Raw genomic sequence first — 12,483 nt, 5'->3', positions numbered from 1 at the left:
TGTTAGGCCTGGTACTCCTTTTGTTCCTGCTCTTCCCTGTAATTTGACAAAACTCAATAACCCATCATGTTTAATATATATTGGACATGGTAAGTTGCAAAAAGTCTTTTTTTACATACTACTTCACCAGGTAGTCCAGGATCTCCTAAAACTCCCTTTGCACCTTTCATTCCCCTCTCACCCTGAGATCCACGGTCACCCTACAACAAAAAAGCATCAATCATCCACCAGATCAGTCTATCACAGTGTTTATTCCATATTTAGGTCTTACTTTAGCTCCCTGAAACCCATCTCCTGGGGGCCCTCGAGGTCCAGTCATACCTTGGGATCCAGGATCACCCTGAAAAGAAATTAAAATTGTTTAGGTAAGATTACATTTGATTAAGTAACCGTTCATTCTAGGAAGTGAGTGTAAATTTGACCTTAGGTCCTTGAATACCCTCTCCTGGAGGTCCATTTGGTCCAGTGGGTCCTGGTCTCCCAACATTACCCTTCAAACACATTGTCAGTACATTAAAGGTTATTGTGTAATGGGAAATTGTGGGTGTGACTACTACCAGCAAATAACTTCATAGAAACAAATTATAACCGCCCTCAGATACAATGCAAAAAGTATCTCATCGGTTGAGAGTATTTTGACAAGGACATCAAAACAATCTGATTGGCTGTTTGGTAAGTGTCATTTATGAACTCCTCATTGATCGAACTTTTCGATTTACGAACCACAGACCGAATTAAAAATGTGTAGAAACCAATGTAGAAACCTTTAATCTACTCATTGTGTGCCTGCAGCACATCCATTGTGGTTGGGCTTATCCATCCCCGGTGCTCATTCAGTCAGCAGAGCATTGTCGTCGTTAGCTACTACACTAATTCCTACGTTGTGTGCTTTCTAAAGTTTTTTAATAGCCTTTTTAAAGTTTTTTAACCATCTTTTTTCTTGCCATCTCCGGGTTGGGGAGGAGACCCTGCCTAAGTGGAGGAGTTCAAGTACCTCGGAGTCTTGTTCACGAGTGAGGGAAGAGTGGATCGTGAGATCGACAGGCGGATCGGTGCGGCGTCTTCAGTAATGCGGACGCTGTATCGATCGGTTGTGGTGAACAAGGAGCTGAGCCGGAAGGCAAAGCTCTCAATTTACCGGTCGATCTATGTTCCCATCCTCTCCTATGGTCATGACCGAAAGATCACGGGTACAAGCGGCCGAAATGAGTTTCCTCCGTCAGGTGGCGTGTCTCTCCCTTAGAGATAGGGTGAGAAGCTCTGCCATCCGGGGGGGAGCTCAAAGTAAAGCCGCTGCTCCTCCACATGGAGAGGAGCCAGATGAGGTTGGTTCGGGCATCTGGTCAGGATGCCACCCGAACGCCTCCCTAGGGAGGTGTTTAGGGCACGTCCGACCGGTAGGAGGCCACGGGGAAGACCCAGGACACGTTGGGAGTCTATTTTTTTCCCTTTTATTTCTGTTGTAAATATTTTGTTCTACAATCTTTACAATACATGGTACCTGCACCAAACTTAATTTTCTGTTTCTGTGTAATAATTACTGACCACCAGCTCCTGCAGCCCGATTTAGATCTTCTGTTCCCCACTTCGGGCTGGGCGATATATCGAGTTTGTAAGATATATTGATATATTTTTAAACAAGATATGAATTAAGAAAATATCGTAATATCGATACAATTTATTTCACGTTAAAATGACCAAACACCGCTTATTTGTTGTGTTCCTTGTTCTCCCTCTCAAAACTCCTTGGACTACTAAACCCCTCACTTTCCTCCTTCCAAGACATGCTTTCACATATAACAACATCCATGATTAGTTGGTTGTTTACTATGATGAGTCACGATTGGTTAAGATTAGAGCAAAACATTACAGACCGGCCAATCAGAGGCAAGATAGGGTGGGTCATTGAACCAGGAAAGGAAATCACAACAGACATCCCAAATGACGACGAGAGTCGGAGAAGAGAAGAGGGAATATTCAAGCGGGCGATTTATATATTTTAAAAAAAACTAGTGGAAGATGGCAGAGGGATTCTCTTCCTTAGTTTTTTCTTTTAGCGATGTAGAGGACGTCCAGGAAACCCACAATGCGTCTACTTGGCCACATTTGGACAAAGGTATGCGTCTGGATAAAACATTAATTTGACTTGTTTACCATGTAAGCCCAAATCAAAACTGTTCTCTAGTTGCCAAGCCGGGCATATTTCGCACGAGAAATGCTGCCAAAAATGTATGCCGAAGTGAGGAAGATCATAGTCGCACATTTTAAGTAATGTCACTTACTTGACGCTGACCAGAACCGTACATGTGACAGTCCATTACATTGTTGACTGGGAATTAAAAAGTGCATGCCTGCAAATGTATTTTTTATCTGAGTTTGATCAATTTTGCATTATTTCAGTTATTTATTTTACGTAGAAATAATATTTTTCTATTTTATTGACATTATGTAATTTAGTGCTACTTAAACGGTTTATTTTCTGTGCTGTTAATACCCATCTTGACTAACTGGGTTAATAAAAGTGCCACTGACTGTTTACAGTACAGTTGTCATTCAGTTCAATTTCAGTGAATCTCGCTCAAAAATGAATATCTTTATATGTATACTTTCACCGGAAAATATATCGAGATATATATCGAGTTTAAGTAAAAAATATATCCAGATATTCTTTTTCGGCCTTATCGCCCAGCCCTATCCCCACTAGCCCGTGTTTTCTGTCCTTATCAGTTGTATACCTAGTCTCTTATTTTAGCCTGTCCTATTACACACACTAATATATATTAGTGTGTCCCAAATACCTGCTACACAAGATTTTTCTGAGGTGGTACTAGTGAAAAAAGTTTGAGAACCGGTGGTTTAAATCATTCAGGAACTATCCACAATGTTGACAATGCCTACTCCGCTCCCTTCCACTGCCAAAAATGAAGATCAACCAACAAGGTAAGGTGTACTTTATTTTTTAGTTCTTAATCATTGTAGCGACTTGGCTGCTAAAGTTAAGGAGTTATTTGATTTCAAATTGTGAGTGTGGCTGCAAAGGAAAATGGACAATTCAGCTCGTTGTTGTTTTGGTTTTGTTATTAAATAGAAACTTGATCCATCACCCCCTTGTTTGATTAATATACTGTCCTGCATTTTATAATTGTTTCAAAGTGTACACATTTTTACTAAAATATGGACTTTTGTCAAAGCTGGAAGCCATTTTTAATATTTACATTGTTTCTGATTGAGAAATTTGATTCTATATACAAATGTTTTTATTTACGAACCGTGTTCAATATTATATTATCATAAATTGAGGTTTCACTCTCCGGTTATTTATCACTGAATTTGAAACTTAACTTTCTGCCTGTTTTTGTTACACAGTGTGAGGAAACTGGGTATTTTAAATAATTTTGAAATAATCTCACTGGAGGTCCTTGTATTCCCTCTCCAGGTGGGCCGGGCAAACCTGGTAATCCTCTAAAGCCAACATCCCCCTGCAAAATAAATTGTCACCAAACCAATTAAAATGTTTCCTGGAAACACAAAGAACACATAAAAACATGCCCATGTATCAATATATATAGAGGAACCTTAGGTCCTGGAATTCCTATTCCTTCTGGTCCAGACTCTCCTGGTAAACCTGGCATGCCTGGGGCCCCCTGGAAAAGTAAGATGTTAACAATTTAAACTGAGAGGACTGATTATGTTCTTTTAGATGGTACAAACCAAAGGACCAGGGCTGCCTTCGCCTTTTGGTCCAACTGGACCAGGTAGGCCACTGAGACCTCTGTCACCCTGGAGAAACAAAGCACAAATATTGCTGATGTGATTTATTTTAGAAAATACTAAAATGGTTTTAAATGTAGAGTGTACCTTTGGACCTGGAAGCCCAAGGCCTGTTTCCCCAATTGGTCCAGGAGGACCAGACGGACCTAGATCCCCCTTGAGACAAGATATTAATGGCACAGTGATGATTAGTTTTGACCAACAGAAGAATACTGTCCAGTGTACAGTGTGTTGGGTTACTCACCTTTGGACCAGTTATAGATCGTCCTGGCTGCCCTGGATTTCCCTGCTGACCTGGTACCCCACGTTCACCCTAGAAACCAAAGAACATGAACTCGTTTCCGCCATCAAATGTAATGTCCACAGGTAAATAAAGCGTCATCATTTGTTCCTTCATACCTTTGGTCCAGATGGTCCTGAGATGCCTGGAGGTCCGTGTAACCCACGAATGCCCCTCAGACCCTGGTCTCCCTAAAAGGGAACACCACAAACCTTGTTGTCATTTGACCTGCAAAGTACCAGCTCCTAAAATACACACACCTTCTCTCCTTGAGTGCCAATGCCTGGTGGTCCCTCAGAACCTCTTGAACCGGATAACCCAGGCTCCCCCTATGAATGGAAATAGTCAATTGACTCAAGGGTAACAAAAAACAACATCAGAGGAATACATCTTGGGGGTTTAGTGAAAGATCTTGTACCTTCTGCCCTGGCGCCCCATCTTCTCCTGGAAGACCCGGCAAGCCCCCCAGACCAGCAGCTCCAGGCTCCCCCTGTACCAATACAGATTCATCATTTGATACTAGTAGACTTGGTCCATTGACACATATATACAGTAGCTTAATATTGTACTGTAAATGCCCCGTCTACTCAATTAACCACCAAGTTTGGATAACTTCCTGCCACAATGTCTCATTAGTGCTTGATCAAACAAGATTGGCATTACCAGCTGTGGCTGTAGGCAACCTACTGATTGTAGTTTGTATTAATACGTAATCAACACAGATACCATGAATTGATTAACGTGGACCCCGACTTAAACAAGTTGAAAAACTTTATTCGGGTGTTACCATTTAGTGGTCAATTGTACGGAATATGTACTGTACCGTGCAATCTACTAATACAAGTCTCAATCAATCATACTAGTGGCTGCATTTGAACTATGATTAGTGGTCATCCAGCGGCTTTATCTAACTCTGCATGCGCTTTGAAAGATTAGTTGTTACTCAGCTGTTGGTGTTAAACTCCAATCGCCAGTTTTAACACAGGCTGAGTGGTTTGCCCATTATTGTTAATACATCACTGGTTGGGTTGCTGCTGTGTTGTGCAATATAGGCCTATTATCAAAACGGCCACAACACAGGGAGGAAAATATGCATATATATACCAGGCCTGGGCAATTATTTTGACTCGGGCGGGGGGTAAATTTTGTAGAAAACATTTTTTATCTTGTCTTTGCAGTGTATTCAATTGAATATAGGTTGAAAATGATTTGCAAATCATTGTATTCTGTTTTTATTTACCATTTACACAACGTGCCAACTTCACTGGGTTTGGGTTTTGTAAATTTACAGCAAATTAATGGCAATTGCATTGCTTTCAGAGTAACATTTACAGTAATTTACTGCAAAAATATATTTATAGCAATTTATTGTAATAGAGCTGTGATTTACAGTCAAATACAATTAAGTTACTACTAAATGCTGTAACTTATTGTTATTCGATTTAAAAGCATACCACAACCTACTGTACAAGAGTGTGCAACATAATCTATGGAACCACTTCAGAGACAAATCAGTTTGAAATTATAGTAATTTGTTTTGATATTCCAGAGGACTATGATTTCAGTATTTTACTGTGAAATAACACTTGAATGCTATAAAATATAAGGGTATCCTAATTTTTAGTCATTTGTTGTAATGTACATTTTGATTTCAGTAATTAACTGTGAAAAATACTGCTAAAAGAGGTGAAATCCATTTTTTTTTTTTACAGTATGTATAATTCAAGTAAGAGTTGTCTCACCTTTGTACCAGCTTCACCAATGCCTCTCTCTCCTGGAGATCCTTGTTCTCCAGGTAAACCTTGGTCCCCCTATAACAACCATTAATGTCTTCACAGTTGTCAACATTGACAATGCATTCATTTCAAGAACAGTTTACACTAACCTTGGATCCAGGCAAACCTGCTCCAGGAATCCCTCTAACTCCTGGTGGACCCCTTGGACCCTCAACTCCCTACACAGTAACATAGGTTATTTCAGCGATGGCAGTTGATGGCCCTGCTATGGTAAGAAATGAAGAACATATGAATAGTTTTGCTGACCTTCTCGCCCTGTATGCCCACTCCTGTCAGCCCAGTGGACCCTGGAGGACCTGCAGGCCCTAATTCACCCTAGTAGGAGCGTATTAAAAAGAGATGATCATATACTGTAGCTTTCTACCTTTAGTCAGAGTACGGCTATTGAATAGTACAGGTTTGCAAGTCAGGTTTTATGTATGGTATTGATTGTTATGCTATATAAAAATGATAGGCCTTGTTTACTGTAACTACATCCATCCATCCATCCATCTTCTTCCGCTTATCCGAGGTCGGGTCGCGGGGGCAGCAGCTTAAGCAGGGAAGCCCAGACTTCCCTCTCCCCAGCCACTTCGTCCAGCTCCTCCCGGGGGATCCCGAGGCGTTCCCAGGCCAGCCGGGAGAGATAGTCTTCCCAGCGTGTCCTGGGTCTTCCCCGTGGCCTCCTACCGGTCGGACGTGCCCGAAACACCTTCCTAGGGAGGCGTTCGGGTGGCATCCTGACCAGATGCCCGAACCACCTCATCTGGCTCCTCTCGATGTGGAGGAGCAGCGGCTTTACTTTGAGCTCCCCCCGAATGACAGAGCTTCTCACCCTATCTCTAAGGGAGAGCCCCGCCACCCGGCGGAGGAAACTCATTTCGGCCGCTTGTACCCGTGATCTTGTCCTTTCGGTCATGACCCAAAGCTCATGACCATAGGCGAGGATGGGAACGTAGATCGACCCGTAAATCGAGAGCTTTGCCTTCCGGCTCAGCTCCTTCTTCACCACAACGGATCGATACAGCGTCCGCATCACTGAAGACGCCGCACCGAGCCGCCTGTCGATCTCACGATCCACTCCTCCCCCACTCGTGAACAAGACTCCGAGGTACTTGAACTCCTCCACTTGGGGCAAGATCTCCTCCCCAACCCGGAGATGGCACTCCACCCTTTTCCGGGAGAGAACCATGGACTCGGACTTGGAGGTGCTGATTCCCATCCCAGTCGCTTCACACTCGGCTGCGAACCGATCCAGTGAGAGCTGAAGATCTTGGCCGGAGGAAGCCATCAGGACCACATCATCTGCATATAGCAGTGACCTAATCCTGCAGCCACCAAACCAGATCCCCTCAACGCCCTGACTGCGCATAGAAATTCTGTCCATAAAGGTTATGAACAGAATCGGTGACAAAAGGCAGCCTTGGCGGAGTCCAACCCTCACTGGAAACGTGTCCGACTTACTGCCGGCAATGCGGACCAAGCTCTGACACTGATTATACAGGGAGCGAACTGCCACAATAAGACAGTCCGTTACCCCATACTCTCTGAGCACTCCCCACAGGACTTCCCGGGGTACATGGTCGAATGCCTTCTCCAAGTCCACAAAGCACATGTAGACTGGTTGGGCAAACTCCCATGCACCCTCAAGGACCCTGCCGAGAGTATAGAGCTGGTCCACAGTTCCACGACCAGGGCGAAAACCACACTGTTCCTCCTGAATCCGAGGTTAGACTATCCGGCGTAGCCTCCTCTCCAGTACACCTGAATAGACCTTACCGGGAAGGCTGAGGAGTGTGATCCCACGATAGTTGGAACACACCCTCCGGTTCCCCTTCTTAAAGAGAGGAACCACCACCCCGGTCTGCCAATCCAGAGGTACCGCCCCCGATGTCCACGCGATGTTGCAGAGTCTTGTCAACCAAGACAGCCCCACAACATCCAGAGCCTTAAGGAACTCCGGGCGGATCTCATCCACCCCCGGGGCCTTGCCACCGAGGAGCTTTTTAACTACCTCGGCAACCTCAGCCCCAGAAATAGGAGAGCCCACCACAGATTCCCCAGGCCCTGCTTCGAAGCCGTCCGGAAGTCTTTTTCCATGGCCTCCCCGAACTCCTCCCATGTCCGAGTTTTTGCCTCCGCGACCGCTGAAGCCGCACACCGCTTGGCCTGTCGGTACCTGTCTGCTGCCTCAGGAGTCCCATGAGCCAAAAGAACCCGATAGGACTCCTTCTTCAGCCTGACGGCATCCCTCACCGCCGGCGTCCACCAACGGGTTCTAGGATTACCGCCACGACAGGCACCAACTACCTTGCGGCCACAGCTCCAATCGGCCGCCTCGACAATAGAGGTACGGAACATCGTCCACTCGGACTCAATGTCCAGCACCTCCCTCGTGACATGTTCAAAGTTCTTCCGGCGGTGGGAATTGAAACTCTCTCTGACAGGAGACTCTGCCAGGCGTTCCCAGCAAACCCTCACAATGCGTTTGGGCCTGCCAGGTCTGTCCGGCATCCTCCCCCACCATCGCAGCCAACTCACCACCAGGTGGTGATCAGTAGAAAGCTCCGCCCCTCTCTTCACCCGAGTGTCCAAAACATGAGACCGCAAATCCGATGACACAACTCCAAAGTCGATCATGGAACTGCGGCCTAGGGTGTCCTGGTGCAAAGTGCACATATGGACACCCTTATGTTTGAACATGGTGTTTGTTATCGACAATCTGTGACGAGCACAAAAGTCCAATAACAGAACACCACTCGGGTTCAGATCCGGGCGGCCATTCTTCCCAATCACACCTCTCCAGGTTTCACTGTCGCCGCCAACATGAGCGTTGAAGTCCCCCAGTAGAACGAGGGAATCACCCAGGGGAGCACTCTCCAGTACTCCCTCGAGTGAATCCAAAAAGGGTGGGTACTCTGAGCTGCCGTTTGGCGCATAAACGCAAACAACAGTCAGGACCCGTCCCCCCACCCGAAGGCGGAGGGAAGCTACCCTCTCGTCCACCGGGTTGAACTCCAACGTGCAGGCTTTGAGCCGAGGGGCAACAAGAATTGCCACCCCAGCCCGTCGCCTCTCACTGCCGGCAACGCCAGAGTGGAAGAGAGTCCATTCCCTCTCAAGAGAAGTGGTTCCAGAGCCCTTGCTGTGCGTCGAAGTGAGTCCGACTATATCTAGCCGGAACTTCTCCACCTCACGCACTAGCTCAGGCTCCTTCCCCCCCAGCGAAGTGACGTTCCACGTCCCAAGAGCCAGCTTATGTAGCCGAGGATCGGACCGCCAAGTGCCCTGCCCTCGGCTGCCGCCCAGCTCACAATGCACCCGACCTCTATGGCCCCTGCTATGGGTGGTGAGCCCATTGGAGGGGGGACCCACGTTGCCTCTTCGAGCTGTGCCCGGCCGGGCCCCATGGGGACAGGCCCGGCCACCAGGCGCTCGCCATCGTGCCCCACCTCCGGGCCTGGCTCCAGAGGGGGGCCCCGGTGACCCGCGTCCGGGCGAGGGAAATCTGGGTCCTAAGTTTGTGTTCTTCATCGAGGTCTTCGAGCTGCTCTTTGTCTGATCCCTCACCTAGGACCAGTTTGCCTTGGGAGACCCTACCAGGGGGCATAGAAACCCCCGGAAAACATAGCTCCTAGGATCATTGGGACACGCAAACTCCTCTACCACGGTAAGGTGGCAGCTCAGAGAGTGATGGTCATAGCTTTGGGACTCCAGTAACAGAGACAGACCCATCACTGTTACTTATCAAATACAATATTTATTATTATTCCTCAGCTCATATAGCAGATACTGTAACTACGGTATCTGCTATATGAGCTGAGGAATAATAATAAATATTGTATTTGATAAGTAACAGTGATGGGTCTGTCTCTGTTACTGGAGTCCCAAAGCTATGACCATCACTCTTTAGAACGTTGAGAAAAAATGTAAACTGCATGAAATAAAAATACAGGAAAATATTGAGTCCGTCCCGTTGCAGTTACTGTATGTAATAGAGATGCGCGGTTTGCGGACACAACCGCGGAGTCCGCGGATAAACCGCGGGTCGGGCGGGTTAAAAATAGATTTTAAATAGATGCGGGCGGGTTGCGGTTGAACCAATTCGGAAATATATATACATAGTTAAATGTTGTTACCTACATACGAAAAACGAGCAGCACTCTTTGAAACAGTCAATTTTTCATCAGGCACCGCGTCCCAGCAACAGTGCCGCAAGTCAGCGCTCCTTCAGCGCAGCAGGGCGCATTTTAGAGGCCAGGCGCTCTCGCATGAATCCTGGCACTGTAGCTGCCATTTTATTCCTGCATAGTGCTAACAAAAAAAAAGTAAGTAGACATACGGTTGGATATGTTAAACGAATTAGTCTACGTTACCTAAAGGCTATACCAAATAAGCCCATGTCTAACCTATATTGAGTTCGGTCAGCTAAATAATTTTGATGGTTACGTGTTTGGGCGCACTACAATGCAAAGGAATTAAGGCAATTGCGTTGTTTATTGTGTTTTTTTTCTATTCAAGATATACTACTATGTGTGAATAATTATTTGGCCTCGCTTTCAAGTGAAGCGCATCTCCGATTGGTGAAAATGTAAGGCTATTTAGCCTGCTTTGTTTGTCGCGACCGTCTATTTTCATTATAATTCAAGTTTGATGATAAAGTGCAGTCTGATGGGTTTGATTTCCCCCCTTCAGCTATTTGCCTTGGCCAATAAGTTGCAGTCAATTTATTATTATTATTTATTTAATTTATTTTTGTTTAAATAGAGATGACATACATATGTTATTGTATAATTTAAGTTTGTGCGCGTGATTGACAGCCTAAGGCTTATGAGGCACATTTTTTTTTCTTTTTTTTTTTATTTCAACTTAAAAACGTATGAGCCAATGCCTACAACATAGGCTATGTGTTTATCTTTATTTTCCTGCCTGTCGTTGACAATGGAGATTGTCTGATATTTTGTCATGGCTGCAGATCAATCAATCAAAGGTTCATCTTTGTCGCAAAATTGTTCACTCTGCACCCCGCCCTCGTCCCTATTTGAGCATTATAACGTTAACAAGTTAATATTCATTGAAATAAATTCAGAAACATTTTTTTACCTAACGAAAATATAGGCCTAGTCTTTCTAAAACATTTTTTTAACTTCTTAAAAGCCTCGTTCGGCTTGCTGCAACTGCGCACACAAAGTGTGAGGAACGCACTCCTGATCTGAGGGCATTGGCAACAATAGTCAACACTTTCTTAATGGAAATGACAATAATATTATAATAATGATAAATAATATCACGCATTAATATCTCTTAGCCACTAATGCGTGGCCAAGATATATTAATGTGTGGCACGCAGTCTCTGCTGCATTGGATCAGTCTCCTTTCTTTAACAGGCAAAAGCTTTATAACCTCACTAAAGCCTTGCATCGTCTATATTAGATATATAACAACGGGCGGGTGTGGTTTTGATAAAATGTTGGTTCGGGTGGATGGCGGATGGTTGACGACTTTTGTGATGCGGTTGCGGATGAAATAATTGCCTATCCGCGCATCTCTAGTATATAACAACATCCACTCTACTGTGTAAGATTTTGAAATATTGTTTTTTTTTTGGTCATTCCAAAAGTGTTATCCAGCACCTGACCTTGGTTTGTGTACAGGACCACAGTCATGCAACATAAACTATCCTATTTTGTCCAGAAAATAGATGTAAACGGACAAAATTAGCCAATTATTGTTCAACTCTCTTGGACATTCATAATTTCATAGCAGTTAGGCGGTGCCAGGACAAAAAAGTCCTCTGGGAGTTAAGTGTATCAACATTTTAGAATTCATATTTTTCATACTTTTCTTGTTCGTAACTTTCAATCAAGTCATTTCAATCCTAAATAAAAAACAGCTAACATGTTTATTTTTATTTTAACCCCTTGAATGCCTAAGTATGGCATTTTTTCATTTTGAAAAATAACCATAAAATCAAGTATCACCTACACCAAGCCTGGGTAATTATTTTTGGGGGGGGATGTGTCTTGGGGACGGTATATATATATCGATGTACACACACACACACACACACACACACACACACATATACATATATATATATATATATATATATATATATATATATATATATATATATATATATATACACGCATGTATGTATACATATATGTGTGTATATATATCAGAGGTGGGTAGTAACGCGCTACATTTACTCCGTTACATCCACTTGAGTAACTTTTGGGATGAATTGTACTTCTAAAAGTAGTTTTAATGCAACATACTTTTACTTGAGTATATTTTTAGAGAAGAAACGCTACTTTTACTCCGCTCCATTTATCTACATTCAGCTCGCTACTCGCAACTGATTTTTATCGATCTGTTAAAGTACCAATGATAGTCACACACACTCGGTGAAGCATGAAGTGCTCTAAAACTTGCTGGTAGACGGCTGCGTTGACCCTGGATCTCAGGAAACAGAGTGGACCGACACCAGCAGATGACATGGCACCCCAAACCATCACTGATGGTGGAAACTTTACACTAGACTTCAGGCAACGTGGATCCTGTGCCTCTCCTGTCTTCCTCCAGACTCTGGGACCTCGATTTCCAAAGGAAATGCAAAATTTGCATGGTTGGGTGATGGTTTGGGGTGCCATG

General features: G+C 44.4%; 1 protein-coding gene across 1 annotated transcript in view; it reads right to left on the bottom strand.

Annotated features, from left to right (window-relative positions):
* Positions 1-12,483, bottom strand: part of LOC133613835 (uncharacterized) — a 61,881-nt gene that overhangs the window by 6,792 nt on the left and 42,606 nt on the right. Inside the window, exons 16-30 of the mRNA XM_061971667.1 lie at positions 6,094-6,162; positions 5,937-6,005; positions 5,794-5,862; positions 4,470-4,541; positions 4,312-4,380; positions 4,171-4,242; positions 4,016-4,084; positions 3,859-3,927; positions 3,712-3,780; positions 3,576-3,644; positions 3,411-3,479; positions 423-491; positions 272-340; positions 120-200; positions 1-36 (exon numbers count right to left, since the gene is read on the bottom strand). Coding sequence (XP_061827651.1) covers positions 1-36; positions 120-200; positions 272-340; positions 423-491; positions 3,411-3,479; positions 3,576-3,644; positions 3,712-3,780; positions 3,859-3,927; positions 4,016-4,084; positions 4,171-4,242; positions 4,312-4,380; positions 4,470-4,541; positions 5,794-5,862; positions 5,937-6,005; positions 6,094-6,162 — 1,020 coding nt within the window. The remainder of the gene's footprint in view (positions 37-119; positions 201-271; positions 341-422; positions 492-3,410; positions 3,480-3,575; positions 3,645-3,711; positions 3,781-3,858; positions 3,928-4,015; positions 4,085-4,170; positions 4,243-4,311; positions 4,381-4,469; positions 4,542-5,793; positions 5,863-5,936; positions 6,006-6,093; positions 6,163-12,483) is intronic.

Source organism: Nerophis lumbriciformis, linkage group LG13 (genome assembly GCF_033978685.3).
Source record: "Nerophis lumbriciformis linkage group LG13, RoL_Nlum_v2.1, whole genome shotgun sequence".
NCBI classification, from domain to species: Eukaryota; Metazoa; Chordata; class Actinopteri; order Syngnathiformes; family Syngnathidae; genus Nerophis; species Nerophis lumbriciformis.
Note: the sequence above shows the minus strand (reverse complement) of the source record. Positions and strands in the feature narration are given on the sequence as shown.